Source organism: Leopardus geoffroyi, chromosome C2 (genome assembly GCF_018350155.1).
Source record: "Leopardus geoffroyi isolate Oge1 chromosome C2, O.geoffroyi_Oge1_pat1.0, whole genome shotgun sequence".
In the NCBI taxonomy this organism is placed as follows: Eukaryota; Metazoa; Chordata; class Mammalia; order Carnivora; family Felidae; genus Leopardus; species Leopardus geoffroyi.
Window position 1 is genome coordinate 46,217,465 of NC_059333.1, and position 18,817 is coordinate 46,236,281.

Here is an 18,817-nt window from a genome sequence, read left to right on the forward strand (position 1 = left end):
GAGGAAACAAGGCCGAGGAATCTGCATTAAACATGTTACCTAAGTGATTCTTGGGGTCACTGAAGTCAAAGTACTTCTGCACCAAGACAGTAAAACAAAACAAAACAAAACAAAAACAAAATCACTGTAGAATTGTAAACTGATGAAAATAGTTTGACAAAGACAAAAGGAGCAGAAAGTATGGGTACAAGTTGAGATTTGAGTAGAATGTCTGCAGTGGGTTCCAGGACCTGAGGGATGGCAATGGGAATGGAGAAGGATCCAAAGGAAAAATGGATGGATTTGACAATTGATTGGATTTGATGTCTGGTCCAGTTGTGAAGTGAGCACAGTCAATTTTCACCTACAGTTATCCAGGATGTAGGCAAAGTGGGGAGTGGCCTCTCAGGTGTTCCCAGAGTCTGATGTGGGGGTTTACTCTGTTACTCCCTGGGTCTGTGAACTCGGGAAAGTTGCTGGATCCCCCTGACTCATTTTCTGTCCTGTGATACACACTTCGAGTGATTTGCTAAGTGTGGAAGCAGAATGTCTGTGGAAGCCCAGCTCCTCTGGAACTAGAGCAGCTCTCTTGTTCTGGGTGCTAGAGACTTTGCTCAGCTCCTTCCAGAGAAACATGCCTGCCATCTTCACTGTCGTCATCAGCAGCAGCAGCAAGAACAACACCAGGCATTGAAGGGGCTACTAAGTGAATTCTAGTTACTCTGAATTCCTGATATGCTTTTGCATTAATAAATGTCTTCTCCAGAAAAGAGATGTGAACTTTAACATAAGACTTGTGGATACGATTTCTTAGCTTAATAAAGTGACTTTGATGGTAAGAATTTCACATCCTGAAGCAGCTGATTCAAGAAATATGTCCAGGCTTGAAGGCACCTATCACCATCCATATGGTTGGTTGAGACCCTCAAAGGTTTATGTATGTATTTTTGCCATTGAGAGAAATGGGGAAGTTGGAAGAAGAAATCTGCCTTGGGTAGAAGACAATGAGTTTGATTTTAAACTTGTTAAGTCATTATATTCTACAAATAAGTGAACATATAGAACTATTTCTTCCAAGGATCTCAAATTAACTAGAACCTTTCTTTTAAAGGAGCTAGAGTGAACTATTTATTGAAAAACTAATAGTAGCTAATGTGTTTATTAGATGCCTTTTATGTTCAAGGTCTCATGCCAGGATGTTTTATAAATATTAAATATTATCTTCTTTGGCATGCGTCTGAATCACCTGGCTTGCTGGGACCTATTCCCAGAACTTCTGATTCAAGAGGCTGGGGATGTGAGAGTTTGCATTTATAACAGTTTCTTAGGAGAACCATTGGTCTGGAAAACAGTTGACATTTAATAAAAGCTAGCTAATTGTTATCATTTTAGGAAAACTCAAGTGTAGCTTTGGGTAGAAACTCATGAAAATTTGTGAATTCCTTTGGTAATATAATATAACAAAATGGCCATCACTTGTCTTTTTGGAAGCATACATTTTCAGAAGCATCATGTGATTGAAAAGGATAAATCTTAATTAAGATTCCCAAGAACACTGAACACAGAGCCTATGTGAAGTGCACTCTTGGCAGGTAGCAAAAGCACACACACTATTTTTAACTTGAGGGCTCTTCTGATGCACAGTGAGATGTCCCATACTTATTTATTTTTTACTTTATTTATACCTCATCTATTTTTCACAAAGGATTATGTGGCTTACATACCCTCTAAAAGAATTTGAAAATCTACGTACTCACACATTTAAATAGATGTCAACAATTTTCTCATTATAAACTTTAAAATTACTTAAATATTGAAAATTTAGAAGAAAACCCATATCCTTCCTCTTAATGTATTCAATGAATCTAAATACCCACACTATGCAATTTAAAATAAGTGAATAAACTCCCCCTTTAAAAAGAAGAATAAACTCCCCTTTATATCATTCCTTGTTTTCTTTGAACTTGTATTTCCATTTTATTACCTTCATAGAATTTTATCACCTCACCATATTTCTTTGCAAGAATATATGTATACACATTGACTATTGTGTATTATGTATACACATTAGCATCTATGACTATTACAATTGGAGCAAAACATAACTCATATAAATGTTGATAGATACTTATTAAAATTTTATTGGCAATGGATTTCTTAATGAAGTGATTATACATCTTCCCCAATTATATCATGTACATGGATATTACTCATCGCTAGGATGAAAACGATTCTAGCATCATTCTATTCTAGCATAAATGCTATTCCTGTTCTTTACTTTTATAGATGAAAGTATTAAAAAACTTTCACATACATAAAATTTGAAGAAATTTTGTGTCAGCGTTGTTTTAGCAACGTAACTTGATTTTTTAAATTCTTTCTTAGTTTCCAAAATTCACATCGTGATCTATCATCAATAATTATTTCTAATGATTTGTAACCTGACAAATTAATTAGGTTCTTTTAATTTTGTTCAAAGCAAAGAAAAAAAACAACAACCTAGTTTGGAAAACAATGTGTTATTTAAACTAGAGTCATCCACTACTCAACAACAATATTTATAATGATCTCTTTGTACCTAGGAGGATTTTATACACTGGGGCAATACATAAGGTGATATTCAGGAAGAGGGAGATGTACGCCTTTTTTCTGCCAAATGAGACAGAGCAATAATTTAATTAAAGGGATGCTCTAAAGGAGACTGAAGACATGCTTTCAGGTAGATCAATTCTAAGAAAGAGGTCAAAGGAAGTCAAAGATCCAGAAATTGATTGTTTTAAAACTATCCGTGGCCACATGCCTCTCTGATAGTTTGAATGTACCCTGAGGGGTACATTATACTTCAGGAGTATAGGTTTCCTAGCTTGAAGACCCTGGCTTATGCAACAACAAAAAAAGATAGATGTAAAGGTTAATAAAGTGAAGACTGAAATAGAACAAAGGCAAGAGAAGCAAGTATGCTTAATAAGGGGACATTCAATATATGATGGAACATCAGACTTAGCTCAGAGCTTTCTGGTCTAATTCAAAATATATATACCATTTTAAAACACTTTGTGTCTTCTGCCCTCTCCCTTCTTCTAGAAAAAAACAAAAAAGCTTCATTTTTAGTAGCTCCTGAAAGAAAGCTTTTGGATAACTTCTGTCTGAGGAGAGGGCCTTCTAAAAGGCAGAGTCCTGATGGGATAAAGCAAAGAAATCTCAATTTGTGAAAGAGGCTTACCTGAGCGTTCTTAATCTTTGTCTTTTCTTTCCCACAAAGAATAACAAACACTGTTTAAGAAATAGTAGGTGTATGTCTTGGTAATAGTTATCAATTTTTGCTTTGAGTTAGAATCTTTTCCTTCCTGGATGAAATAAAGGAAAACTATTTCCATGTTCCCCTTCTCCTCAGTATCAGAAACTCTACTATAGGGGCACCTGGGTGGCTCAGTCAGTTGAGGGTCTGGCTTCAGCTCAGGTCATATTCTCACCTTCTGTGAGTTCGAGCCCTGTGTTGGGCTCTGCACTGACAGCTCAGAGCCTGGACCCTGCTTTGGATTTGTGTCTCCTTCTCTCTGCCCTTCCCCTGTTCCCTCTCTGTCTCTGTCCCTCTCTCAAAAATAAATAAACATTAAAAAAAGAAAGACAGTTGGGGCGCCTGGGTGGCTCAGTCGGTTGAGCATCCGACTTCGGCCCAGGTCATGATCTCACGGTTCATGAGTTCAAGCTCCTCATCAGGCTCTGTGCTGACATCTCAGAGCCTGGAGCCTCCTTCGGATTCTGTGTCTCCCTCTCTCTCTCTACCCCTCCTCAACTCGTGCTCTGTCTCTCTCTCTCTCTCTCTCTCAAAAGTAAATAAACATTAAAAAAAAGAAAGAAATTCTACTATAATTTTGTGACTAAGAAAGTGGGGGAAGAAAAGGCTGGATTTTGAGTGGTTTCAGGGAGATTAAGAGTCTTTGAGGAGGACATATTAGGCAAAGAATGAAAAAGTACTAGAGCCAGATAAGGAAAAGCAAAAAAATATAAGTCATTCTGATGCATTAGAGTTAAATTAATGGAATGACAAAAACTCATTTTAATTGAGTCACTAACACTCAGCAGGTTACTTTACAAAACTGTTTTCTGAAGGGCATATATACTTGATTAGTTTACTAGGATGAAACTAGTTGAAAACAAGTAGGTTGACATGAATAAACTACTTATTCAAGGAAGGATATAATTAACAAGCATTTTGAAAAACATTTAATCTAAGAGAGTTAACAGTGAGATACCAATTAAGACCATAACTACCATTTTATACCTATTAAATGAGCCCCAAACACAAAATCTTAGTAGCCAACCATGTTAAAAGGATATGATGAAATGGAAACATTTATGCTTTGTATATGGCAGCATAAATATTGGCAAAACCTTTTTAGAAATCAATTTCAAGAGCTATGAAGATAATTCCTATGCTTTGATTCATAATTCATTTCCATCCATATTATAGTTTTATTGCTACAGGGAAAATTACATGCATAAAAATATTTACTGCTGTGATTCACAACAGTGCAAATTTGAAAATAAGTGTTCAATAATAAAGTAGGTAATTTTGGTCCTTTAATTCAAAGTAATAATATGGAATGATTAAAAATACCAACCATTATAATGTCTGTGAAACAATGTAGAAAATAATTAGTTAATAAAATACAAAATGGTTTCTATACTGTAATTTCAAACATTAAAAATCATGGAGATATATGAATAAGGATTAGAACTTGGAAAAGGGAAAGCATAATTGAGATTCTTTGTATTATTTCCATGTAAAATTCCATTATTGAATTTGTGTAATAAATGCTTTATAAACTATCTAGAACAAGGAGGACTTGCCATCTTGGATCTTTTCCAAATAAAGATCTAGGCGTGGTTCTCCACCTTGTTGACGGGGGAGCATAAGGCAAGCTGAGGGCAAAGCACAAGCTAACAACCTACCCCCTTCCAAGGAGGGATTACATTCCTCAGGCACTCCTGGCTGCCCAAGAACAAAGGAAAGGAAAAAAAAAAAAAAAAAAAAAAAAAACCAAGGGAAAAAAAACACAAACCAGTGCTTAACTGATAGAGATCATAGTCATGCAGGACATAAGTCTTCATCAGTTTATAAATGTCTTAGTAAATTACAAGAAAAAGGCAATCTTGCCAATAGCCTACCCTCCTGAAACCCATAGACTCAAGTTTCTTGGAGCCCTAGCATCATCCTCCCCTCCACAGTGATGTTGGGAATAACTGTGAAGAAGAAAATGTAAATAACATTAAATTTCTTTATAATCTGTACCCCATTAACAAATACTTGAGGCAATGCAGAGGCTAACCTTTCTCTAGGAACCTCCTACTGTCTTAAGCTTCATGCCTTACTAGATCAAAAACAACCTTAGCTTGACAATAGCAAGGCCCCTGGCATCTTATGAGTCCTCTTCAGCATATGAAAATCCTTCTGGAGGCCTCCCTTTTGCCTTTACCTCCCCCAACTCCATAGTATATAACCAGTCACTTCTCACAACCCCAGTGCAGCTCTTTCTGCCCACAGGTCCTGTCCCCGTGCTTTAATAAAGTCATCTTTTGCACTACAGATGTCTCAAGAATTCTTTTTACTGGCTCTGGACCCCCACCACCACTCCAAAACTTCATCATTATCATTCCATTCTCCTTGTCATTCTAGAAGCATGTCCTGCTGCTTAACATGGACTTTTTTTTTTCTCACTGAAGGTCTATTATGAACCAGTACACATAGAGGCCCAGGAGTCTCAAATAATGTATAGGCAACATTTAAAAAACTTTGCATAGACTTAACTATTTTTCTTTAGAAAAATACAAAATGAAGCAAAAATGATCTATTAGGCTACATAGATACAAATCCAAGGACGCAATAAAGTAGTAGGGAAATTAGGTGATCCAGGCTTTGATCACTAAGACAACCTTCATACTTCTGGATCCAGTGGTTATATCTAGGTCCCTGATGCTTTTGCTATTTCTTAGGGACAACATGGTGCACTATACAGAGCAAATCTTCTGGCTTTGACTGAACTGCTCCTGAGCTCCTGAATTCTGGACATACATACCTGACTTTAGTCAATAACCCATCTCTTATAAAGGAAAAAAACCTATACAGATGAACATTTCTGTGGAAGAGTCAGCCAGAGAGAAGGCCCCCACTTAAGACACGACAGTTCCTGTGTCTTCCTTGGGCCTCTATCTGATCATGAGCTCAGTGGTGAGGTCTCAGTTTCCTTACCTGGGAAATGAGGAAATTGGACCAGATTAGGAGCTGGTCTGCAGATATTTTTTTGACTAGCCCATGTGGTATATGATATTGGAAAATTTCACGTGAAAATCTTAATTTCTTGCTTCTTTTACAACCTCAAAGAATCTAGCAACACTGGGCTCAAGTTTTCTTACAAGAAAAGGCTGGACCTGACCAGCTATTGCGTCCAGAGCAGTGTATCCTCTCTAGTAGTACAACCTCTGCCACTGCCCTCTGTCTTACCTGCAGTAGCACTTGAATTTGCCATCGCTAGGGCCCTCTGGCCTTTCATGTTAGGTTCACAAATGTGTGTAAATGTTTAACAAGTTGTTCTCCAGGAGAGAAACAGCCCTATTTGTAGTGTTTGCTGATTTCCATGATGTAAATACTCCCACATGGCTGATTTCATGGCTGACCTGATGGAGCTGTAGCCCATGCATGTAGCCATGCATAGCCCATGGTGTAGGGCTGTATAATATAATATAATATGATATAATATAACATAATATGGTGTAGTATGATTTAACATCACTTACTACAATAGGATAGGATAACACAGTATAGCATGGATTTCTACCATATAGATAGAACAGATGTAAATAACCTGAAGAACAATGGTAACGGTAAAATGTAGTAAAGGAGTTAGAAAGTGGTGAGTCTGAAGTACTTATTACTTTAAAAAAATTTATTTTGGGGCGCCTGGGTGGCTCAGTCGGTTGAGCGTCCGACTTTGGCTCAGGTCATGATCTCACGGTTCCTGAGTTTGAGTCCCGCGTTGGGCTCTGTGCTGACAGCATAGAGCCTGGAGTCTGCTTCAAATTCTGTGTCTCCCTCTCTCTCTACTCCTCCCCCGCTCATTCTCTGTCTCTCTCTCTCCTTCAAAAATAAGTAAAAATAACATTTAAAAAAATTTAAAAAATTATTTAATTGTATGTTTATATAATTTAATTTTTAATAATGTTTATTTTTAACAGCTAGCAAATAGATTTCCTGAAAATGTGACAATTATCTCCTGCAAGCCCGTTTAGGCAGAGTCCATACTCTACTCACTCTTCTTAAGACCTGAGACAGCATATTGTTCCCCTGGCATCCATAATCCCTGACCCAGGACTTGGCATATAAAGGGCACCCAAGACAACCATTAGAAGAATGAATAAATATTCAGTGAACCTATATGCCTAATCTTCTTTGTATCACCAGGGAGCCAAACCTCATTCCTAGGCAAAACAGGGACATTTTTCACCTGCCAAAACTTGCTTTATTCACCTTTCCCCTTTTCCTCCTATTTTGTTTTTAAGAAACAAAGGATATCTTTAGGTAGAAGATTTCAACAATATTTGGATAAAAAAAGGGAATCTTTGGGTAAAGAGTATGATTATATTCTGAAAAAAAAAATAATAGCAAAGCATTTAAAGACCCAACTGAATGAAAACTGGCTCAAATTAATGCGCATAAATGCAAAGTAATGTAAATTCCACTTGATAATTTTCAAAGAAAGATCAGGTCTTTCTTCCATGTTCATTCTATTAGTTCTCTTATGTCATGAGAGAATGGATTATTAACTAATTAAATCATTACTTATTTAGTTACTGATAATGAGATTGGGTGTGGGGCAAAGAACCTCACAGTATTTATTCACAGACTGAGGTCTGAAGAATCCTGGGCTCCCTACTCTAGAAACTACCATATACAGTAATTTCCATGTTTTTGTCAAAAATGCCTTCAAATCTGCATGAGAGACTGGCGAGTGACAGCTCAGAAATTGGCTGGCTGGATTACTCTGTTCAGCCAGGGAAAATGACTGGCTTTCATTCTAAGTGGCTACTTTTGAACCAGGGTTGATGGCTTACTCAATCCCTAGTGCCCTAGAGGATTTTTCTTTGAAGAACAAAAGAAAGCAATATAAATTTTAATGAATAATATTCCAGCTTAATGCTGAAAGGGGTACCTCACCTAGGATACAGAGAAGTGAAAACAGACATGCTTGACCCCAGGTAGCAGAAACCCTGAGATGCCCTCTTCATTTAAATAGGGTCTAAAAATGAGACCTCTAACATAAGAAATTCCCACCTCACCACAAAGAACTGATGCCCCTCCTGCCCCTTAAAGAACACCTGAAAAATACACAAAGAATATTATCCTGCAGCAACTCTATCACTGATAGTGGGCCAGTGTGATGGGTTAGCTCTTATCACAATCCCCCTTTTCCTCAGTCTGGTGTTATAACCCCATGTTTCCCAAATATTGCTTTCTTAATTGCCTGAATAAGACTCAGAAGGTGGTTAAACTGGATGAAACTTCATATTATCTCAGATCTGAGCATGCAAAAAAAGTGTGGGAGGTGGCCCGTGATTTTTAAGAACAGAGCAGAAATCAGGAAGGAGTCTAGTAAATTTTTCTTCCCAACCTCTCCACACTTCTTTTGTTTCCGATCATTAAATCTGAGGCTTCACAAGGATTTATTAAATTTTTATGTTCTTTTTCCTGATATTATTGTGAGTGCTTCATAAATATTCAAGATATGAGGGCAATCTGGCTGAAACATCTGTCACCTCATTGATTGCCAAGATTGGCTAAGTGATATTACTCACCTTCATTCCTCAATTTCCCCTACTGGGTATTTTTGAAAATCTTGTGCGTGGTGAAAGGGAACAAGAGGTCACTTTTTGCTTATTAAAGATCCTGGAGTATTAGGGTGAGTTGTCATTCCTGTTTGCTTGGGACAGAAGGGACTCATAGGACACTTAGTGCTAAAACCTGGGGAGTTTCTGGCAAAGCAGGATGAACTAGTCACTCTACTAGATTGCTCCTCCACTGGCATTTGCAAATATGCTCTCAATTATTGATGATAAGATAGTAATAATGATGTATTGACCTTCAGGATAATATTTCAAAGGTATGGAAACTCGTCTTGAAAGGTAACAAATGGTCTGATGCTTTTCATTACTATATTACCAATTTGTGGAACTATATACTCTCTAAGTGCTTGACATTAGAAGTTGTTGCTTAGACTAATTTCTACTCAAGAAAACTTGACAAAACTTTAAACATGTGTCATTAATGGTAATAGATACATTATTCATTGAAGAAATACATTCCCTGAAAGAAGATCCCGACCTGAGCCCATAATTGTATTCTCCAAAAATAAGCATACAATTGCCAGCAGAACCCAAGATTTATTAGCATCTTTCTGACGCTAACCAGAAGTGATTAATTTTGATGGGTGATCGCTAGTTCCAGAGACAATCACCACCACAAATACAATGGAGATTGGTTTCCAGGTTTCCCACAGGTGTGAGGCAGCTGGTGAGGGAAAGTGGGCAATGACTGCAGAGAGTAGACTCTGACTATCTTACCGGGCTCTTTTCACTGAAGCGGAGCACCGCTGGTAGGACTTCTTGATTTCGGAAGCAACAAAAACATCTGGCGTCAGTGTGATCCAGATACAGGTGAGGAAGACCAACTGGGAAGCCAGGATCATCTCTTCCAAAAGAAAGGAATGTAGATGGACGCAACCAATATTATTATCAGTATTGTTTCCTCACGTGGCTCTTTAAAAGTAAACGGAGTGCCACGTAGAAGGTTTCAAGGAAAAAAGAGAGGCATTGCCTTCAATATGGTGTGGTTTGTTTTAGTAGATTAAATAGGTTCACATCACTTACAGGCAAACATCTGTCTGGCTCATCAGACAGATGAGCTCAGCAGTTAAACTGGCTCAGCAGTTTAAGGAAAACAAAGCAGATCTTTTCATTTTCAGTTTCCATCCTTTAGTCCCTCTTTCCTGGGAAGGTGCTTAGTGAGATGCTTGATCCCCTACTCAATAAACTCTGAGCTGCAGTCTGGTCCCCGGCCGACAAAGAAGTGAGGTTAGGCATTAAATCCCCTTAATCCAACACAATATCATTTGAATACATTTAATGATTCAGCAAAATAATATGCTTAAAGAGAACAAAGATGATTAATTTAATTTTAATTATGCATTGGAGGGCCTTTTTAACCAGAAATGAATCTTTCTCTCCCTATATGCATACAGATTGGCATAGTACATAGAAAAACATTAACTTATTATTTTTGTTGAACAAATAATCATATTTTAAAATGATGGTGTATTCCATTGAAAGCAAAAGTGGTTCAGTTTAAGATTTAATATGGTAAACAACCTGATAAATAAAAACAAAATTAGCCTTGGGCAGTGGGAAAGAAACACACTGTCACTGATAAATTATGGCCACAAGCATTCCTAAAAGTTCTTTCCACCTATAGAGTAGAAATATCCCCAGGAAACACTCCCTCTAAGTCTGTAAAGTTCCAAAGAATGAGAATGTCAGTGAAATTAAATTTCTCCAGCTGGAATATCACAAGGTGATCAACATAGCAACAGTTGACCTGTTTACCAGGACTTAAGAAAAATACCATTTTCTTCTCAGAAACAGAATGTGAAGGAAATTCTTAAATTTTCCCGGAATTGATTTGTCTCCTTGACACCTTGTATCTTGGGTTATTGCTTTACCACATTAATTTATTTTGACTTAGGTGACATCTTCTCTTAGCCAATGTATTAAAACCTTCTTGTATGCTTCTTAGGCATGCCTTTCCTCTTTAAAATATATGCTTAATATAAAATATTACAAATATACAGAAAGATGTAATAAATTCTTACCTCTCCCCTTATCCTCTAGTGTTTATCATCATATAAAGTTACACTATTACATGTATATATTCATAAATAACATACAACCTTTTTGCATGTTTCAAAAGCTATAAAAATTGTGTCATACTTTTACTTCTGCAATCAGCTTTTTCTCTTAGCTTTATGCTGAGAGATTTATTATGTTGATAGATGTAGCTCTAGTTTTAATTCATTTTTAACTGCTATATGGCATTTCAATGCGTGGATGACTAACATTTAATTTATTTATTCTTTTGTTGACGGACATTATGTCTTATTTTTCTGTCATAAACAATCTATTATAAACAATTCTGCAGTGAATGTTTGTAAATATATCCTTGTGCACAACTGTACGGCTAGAAGTAAAACTGCTAGGCTGAACAATTTTTACATCTTCAAATTTACTGGATAATACTATATTGCTCATAAAAGTGAGTATACCAATTTACAACCCCACTACTAGAAAACGAGAGCCCTCATTTTAAAAAATCTTTTAAAAAATTTGTATTAACAGGTTTCTAAATATTACCTAATCCAATGGCTGTTGTAGTTTTAATTTTAATTTCCCTATTGGCTCGAGAAGTGTCAACCTTAAAACTGTCAGTTATCTTACCAGCAGAAACAGGTTCATTAAAGAATAGTAGAGAATTGCAATTTGCGCCAAGCAAGCTACTGCAAGACAGAGGCAAATCCACAAAACAAAAGAGAGGAAATCTTTAGGGAGGAAGAGGAAAGGTTGGGAGGGGCTGTTATAAACAAAAAGTCCATTGGAATAAACAGAGTTTGAAGTGTAGTGGCTTCTCATTGGCTGAGTTGTGACAGTCTCTCATTGGCTGGGCTGTAAGAAAGTATTTCTTCCTCCTGCTGGGATATTTAAAAACGAGTATTGTCTGGCATGGTCTGTCTCTTCCTGTTGGGTCCCCAATTGACAAGAAGTGGTAGGGTGTGAGGGCTCCCCCTGCTGACCTCCGGATTTCATCCTGAACAAGGTTCCCTTTGATTAATTTTCACAGATGTTGGAGCATTTTTTTTTTTTTTCATGTATTTCTGGGTCAGTAAGCTTTCCTCTTCTGCAAAGAGCCAATCAATAGAAGACATGTAAGCAGAGTTGTTGGTCTTAAACTACTGGCTGCTGGAGGATTTCCTTGTGATACAGTTTGTTTTCCACCTCAGTGCTCTCATGAGATGCAGGGCCTGACCCCTTGATCCTACCATTCCAGGCTACCAAGGTCTATTCTCTTCACTTAGTACCATTATCTACACCAACATTTCCCAAAGTAGTTTGTGGCTACACTGGAGATATTTTGTAAAAAAGTGCTCTGTGCTAAGTGAGTTTGGGACATGGCATTTTACAACCCTGTCAGGGATTTATGGTTCACATTACATGGAACAGTGGGATTACTCTTGTCTTGCAGCAACTTGAAGGATGCTTGCTCAATGGTCTAGTCTCAGTCTTTATCATGCTTGGTCTACTAGAAGTATTGACACATCTGATCTCCCTCCTATTTGAAACATTTTCTTCACCTGCTTTCTGGGATCCCATACTCTCCTGTTTTCCTCTTACCTCTCTGGTCATTCTTTCTTAGTCCTGTTATCTGATTCTCCCTTCTCTGTCAGATTGCATAATATTGGAGTGGCCCTACCTGTGGTACCTTGGTACTTAAGCACTGGTCTTTCCTTTCAACTCACTTATATGGCACTTACCGTGTTTTATATAATTTACTTATTATGTTTATCACTCATTTTCTGTCCAATCTTGCTAGAATGTAAGCTGTACAAGAGAGCAATCTTTGTCTTATTCCTTGGAGTATTCCAAACATATAACCATTTTTGGCATATAGTTTGTGTTTAATAAATATTTGTTGAATGAGTAATACATCAGAAGCCTCAGTAAAAAAAGAAAGCTTGTTTAGTTCCACTGGATTCTGTTTCCCAAAGTTGATTGACCTCATCTCTTATTGATTAATTGATTGATTGATTGATTTTAGAAAGAGAGAGAGAGAGAGAGAGAGACGGCAAGCAGGGGAGAAGGGCAGAGGAAGAGAAAGAGAGAATTCCAAGCAGACTCCATGCTCAGTGCAGAGCCCAGTGACTGTGTGATCATGACCCGAGCAGAAATCAAGAATCGGAGGCTCAACCAATTGAGCCACTCAGGTGGCCCTCAGATCTCCTTTTAAAAAAAATCTGCAATATTTGCATTCATGTTCCTCAAAAAAAAAGTGCTCCTCCAGAACATCCATTGGGAAATTCTGATTTATAGGTAAATCTGTGCTTTACCCATCCTCCCTATCAAATGCTATGTCTTATCATCTCGAGACTACTTTTGATGACTGCTAATCTTTAAAAAAAATTTTTTATTTTACTGTTTATTTATTTTTGATAGAGAGAAACAGAGTGTGAACAGGGGAGGGGCAGAGAGAGATGGAGACACAGAATTTGAAGCAGGCTCCAGGCCCTGAGCTGTCAGCACAGAGCCCTACGTGGGGCTCAAACCCACAAACCTGGAGATCATGACCTCAGCCAGATGCTTAACCGACTGAGCCACCGGTGCCCAGACTGCTAAACTTTTAAATTCACAATGTAATAGTGATGGCTGATAAAAACCAGACAAGACATTGAGAGTGGATTTCAAAGCAATATTCTGAGCCGAAGGAATGACGCACAAAAGCAAAAGTTGTCCACATTTTAGGCCAGCAGTGGAGCTACTTTGGAGCATGTGTTTTTCAAATGTACCTGGCAGATCATATGCCTTCCTTCACCACTTAAATCACATCAGGGTGCCCCTCTCCACACTGTAGGGATGACTCAATGGTGAAAGTCCTTCTCACTTTACTGAATAATCTTAGCTAGACTAACTACTCATATCAATATTAAGATTAAGGGAGGAATAAAAGTCGTCTATATGTTGTCAATTATGAATTTTAAGTGGAAATGGTTTGCGTAAAAATGAAAATAAGGCAATGACCTAGCCTACAAAGAGCTGGCCCATGGAAGGTCTTAGGGTTTCAGTTCAATTACAATAAGGCATCTGTCTCTGTAATGCTGAATCAGCTCCTTAACCTTATCCCTTTAGTACTTTCTGTGGAAGCCCAGTAAGCTTCTTAAGAGAAAAGCAGAAAACCACATCTGTCAAAATTAGAAAGTGGTAACTACAAGGAAACAAAATAAATCACAGCGTCACTGGAGAATTTTGTAATGACTTAAGTCCCCCTTGAATAAATTGCCTCTTCTTCACTCTTCTTCCACCCTGATGATGTCAGCCAGCTTTGATTCCTTTGATAGGGAGCCAAAAAGAAAATTCAGCTAGGCTGGCTGTGTCCTCAATATATTCATCATGGACCATGTAGCTATTACTTTGCCTACAAAGAGAGAAAAGGAAAGTGAAGGTCTTATTTAGACTGGATCAAGAACATCTGACAAAAACAGTAAAATCCAAGCCTCCAGAAATTTCTCAAAGTATCTGCAATGATGTCACGTAGACAAAATACTTTGAGATGAAAATTGTGGAGTTGTGGAACTTTGATATGAAAAACTTTGGAGATCACTTAGACTACCCCCTCGTCTTTTTAATATATGAAGACACTAAGATTGGAGAGATTATATACAATTCATTTGCGTTTGCTTTCTTGTTTATTTTGCTTTACTCTCTTGGAAATAGAATATAACCTGGCCATGCCAAGATCAGCCAGTAGGGGACATTCACTCCCCTCCACAAAATCTTTGTTCTCATTCAGAGATGGTGTTTTCTCTTCCGTTTCTCGGAATTACCAGAGCTCTAGTAAAGCTTCTTTCCTTTTCACCACTTTTTTTATTCCCCTCTCAGTTCAGTTCCGAGATACAGAATGCGTTGTGGTAGGAGAGGGGACTGGAGAATCTTGCTCTGCTTTAGAAGAAAGTGGGCGGCACTAAAACCGAGAAATCTTCATCACGGTGCAATAGTACAATACGACCACTAGATGACAGCACAGACTACACATACCCAGCCGGAACACACTAATACGTGTCCTCTTCCTGTCAAAGGAAAATCACAATGATTTGCACTGAACAGTACAGGCACTATTAAAGGAAAAGATTAATGATATAATGCCAAATGACTCAGGGGGAAAAAGGTCCTGCTATCGAGGAAAATGCAATTATTTATGTCGAATGTAGATTGACTAATGATGTTTGTTGGTTTCTCTGAATACTGAGCATATTTTTAAGGTTTCATCTCTTACCTACATGTAAAAATTTTATCTCTGGGAATGCTAGGAGGTACAAGTGAACACTATAGAAACAGAAACTTTCTATAGTGCATTTTGCACAATGAAAATACAACAATCACCTCAATTAATGTTAGCTGCCAACCTTACTCCTCTCTATTAATATAGTCTTTGTATTTCCAACATCATGATTTTGATCATGATTCCCACCATTCTTCCAGTTTCCCAGTCTCGAAAATTTGAAGTCATCTTTGATCCTTCCATTTTCAAGATTTGATTTTTTCTTTTTCTTTCTTTCTTTTCTTTTCTTTTCTTTTCTTTCTTTCTTTCTTTCTTTCTTTCTTTCTTTTCTTTCTTTCTCTCTTTTTTTTTTCTTCCAATTTATGTGTTGAGGGGCATCTAGGTGGCTCAGTCAGTTAGGCGCTGGACTCTTGATCTCAGCTCAGATCCTGATCTCAGGTGGTGAGTTCAAATAGGCATGGAGCCCACTTAAAAAAATTGTGTTTTCCTTCAAAACTTCTTTTGCAGTTCCTTTGTATTCCCATTGCCACCTTTTGCCTTAATATAAATATATATCTGAATCAGCCTCCTTGTCTCAAGTCTTCCTAGTTTACTCTCTTCTATATGTAGTTTTGCTAATATACATTAATCATACTTCTTTTTCTAATATCTTTTCTCTGGCAAAAGTGTTTTCCCATTGCCTATAGGAGAAATTCTATTCTGTTATGATGGTCTTATGTTATTATTCCTTTGCTAACACCACACTGCCTTGATCATTGTAGCTTCATAGTAAATAAAGTTTAAAATCCTTCAACTTTATTCTTTTTCAAAGCTGTTTTAATTAGTCTAGTTCTTTTGTCCTTGTGTACAAGTTTTCAAGTCAGCTTTTCTACATCTACAAAACAATTCTGCTACGATTTTGATTGACACTGCATTAAATCTGTAGGTCAAAGTGGTGATAATTAACATCTTATTGTGTTGAGCTATCCAATCAATGAGCGTGGTATGCCTCTACCTGGGTCTTTTGTGATTTCTTTTATCACTGTTTATAGTTTTCAGCATACAGATCTAATATGTATTTTGTTAGATTTATACTTAAGTGGTTTATGTTTTTGGAATTCTTATAAATGTCATTGATTTAAAAAGTGTTGGCTTCCAATTGTACATTGTTAGTATATAGAAATATGATTGATTTTTTATTCAATTTTTAAAATTGTGAAAAACACATAGCATGAAATTTATCATTTTAACCATGCTTTGGTGTACAGCACAGAATTATTAAGTATATTCAAATTATTGTGCAACCATCATCACTATTCATTTCCAGATCTTTTTTTTTTTTAATTAAGACAATTTTTTTTTTTTACAGAAGCTTAAGGTTCACAGCAAAATTGAGAGGGGGGTATGGAGACTTTCTACATAGCCACTTTCTCTACTCATGTATATCCTCCCCTATTATCAACATCTTCAAACAGAAGATGTACATTTGTTACAATTGATAGACCTACATAGATACAGGATAGTCACCCAACGTCCATAGCTTATATTATACTTCACTCTTAATGTTCTTTCTATGGATTTGGACACATGAGTAATGACATGTATCCATCATTATAGTATCATATGCAGTATTTTCACTGACCTAAAAAGCCTCTGTGCCTCACCTATTTATCTCTTTCCCTTCAACCCCTGGCAACCACTGGTCTTTTTACTGTCTCAGTAGTTTTGCTTTTTCCTCAATATTATATATCAGAACCATACAGTATGTAGCATTTTCAGTTGGCTTCCTTCACTTAGTAATATGCATTTAAGTTTCCTCCATGTCTTTCCATGGCTTGATAGTTCGTTTCTGTGTAGCACTGAATAATAGTTTATTGTCTGTATGTACCACAGTTGATTTATCCATTCACCAACAATATGGGTTGTTTTCTAGTCTTTGCAATTATGAATAAAGCTTCTGTAAACATCCGCGTACAGGTTTTTGTGCGGGCGTACGTTTTCAACTTCTTTGGGTAAATGCCAACAAGTGGAACTGCTGGCTTATATGGTAAGAGTACATTCAGTTTGTAAGAGACCACCACACTGTCTTTAAGAATGGCTGGACCATTTTGTACACCCACCAGCAATGAACCAAACTTCTTGTTGGTCCACATCCTTGCCAGCATATGGTGTTGTCTCTGTTCCAGGTTTTGACCATTCTAATACATGTGTGGTGGTAGCTCATGGTTTTTTAAATTTATATTTCCCTGGTAAGATATGATGTGTAGCATCTTTTTATATTCTTATTTGCCATTTGTATATCTTCTTTAGTGCCATGTCTGTTAAGGTGTTTGGCCCATTTTTAATTGGCTTGTTAATTTTTCTTATTGCTGAGGTTTAAGAACTCTTTGTTCATCTTAGATAACTATCTTTTATCAGATGTGTCTTTTGTAAATAATTTTTCCCAGTCTGTGGCTTGTTTTCTTGACATTACCTTTTGCAGAGCAGAAGTTTTTAATTTTAATAAAGTCCAGCTCATCCATTTTTTTTTTTTCATGGATCATGTCTTTGGTGTTGTATCTAAAAAGGCATCACCTTGGGGCGCCTGGGTGGCTCAGTCAGTTAAGTGTCCGACTTCAACTCAGGTCACGATGTTGCAGTCTGTGAGTTCGAGCCCCACGTCGGGCTCTGGGCTGATGGCTCAGAGCCTGGAGCCTGCTTCGGATTCTGTGTCTCCTTCTCTCTCTCTGACTCTTCCCCGTTCATGCTCTGTCTCTCTCTGTCTCAAAGATAAACGTTAAGAAAAAAATTAAAAAAAAAAATAAATAAAAATAAAAAGGCATCACCATACCTAAGGTCACCTAGCTTTTCTCTTATGTTATCTTCTAGGAGATTTGTAGTTTTGCCTTTAACGTTTGCATCTGTAGTCCATTTTGAGTTAATTTTGTGAAGGGTAAGGTGTATATCTAGATTCATTTTTTTGCGAGTGGATGTACAATTGTTCCAACACCATTTGGTGAAGAGACTATCTGCGCTCCATTGTATTGCCTTTGCTCCTTTATCAAAGATTAGTTGACTTTATTTATGTGGGTCTATTTTTGGTTCTTTGTCCTGCTCACTGACCTGTTTGTCTATTCTTTCACCAATACTATACTATCTTGGTTACTGTCATTTAAATATTAAGCAATAAGTACAATAAGTGGCTTATTAGGTACATCAGTTCTCCAACTTTACTCTCCTTTAATATTGTATTGGCTATAGTGGGCCTTTGTCTCTCCATATAAACTTTAGAATCAGTTTGTAGATATCCGCAAAATAACTTTCTGATATATTGATTGGCATTGCATTAAACCTAAAGATCATATTGGGAAAACCTGACATCTTAATAATTTAAAATTTTTCTTTCCATTAACATGGAATATCTTTCCATTTATTTGGTGCTTTTTTGATTTCATTCATCAGAGTTTTGTAGATTTTCTCATATATACCTTGTACATATTCTGTTAGATTTATATCTGAGTATTTGATTTTTGTGTGATAATGTTAAGTGGTACTTTGTTTTTATTTTTAAATTCTACTTGTACATTCCTGATATATAGGGAAGGACTAACTCTTTTATATTAACCTCATATCCTAAAACCTCACTATAATCCCTTAGTAGTTCTGAGAGTTTTTTGGCCACTTCTTTAAATTTTTTTACATAGACGTCTTCTGTGAACGAAGAAG

General features: G+C 36.9%; 1 protein-coding gene across 2 annotated transcripts in view; it reads right to left on the minus strand.

Moving 5' to 3' along the window:
* Positions 1-11,597, minus strand: part of GABRR3 (gamma-aminobutyric acid type A receptor subunit rho3) — a 51,080-nt gene extending 39,483 nt beyond the window's left edge. Inside the window, exons 1-2 of one of the 2 annotated variants that reach the window (XM_045501738.1) lie at positions 11,524-11,597; positions 9,598-9,724 (exon numbers count right to left, since the gene is read on the minus strand). In XM_045501738.1, coding sequence (XP_045357694.1) covers positions 9,598-9,722 — 125 coding nt within the window. In that variant the 5' untranslated portion in view covers positions 9,723-9,724; positions 11,524-11,597. Of the gene's footprint in view, positions 1-9,597; positions 9,725-9,903; positions 9,935-11,523 lie in introns of those variants that run through there. The other variant, XM_045501739.1, reaches the window with a different exon arrangement.
* Positions 11,598-18,817: the final 7,220 nt, after the last annotated feature.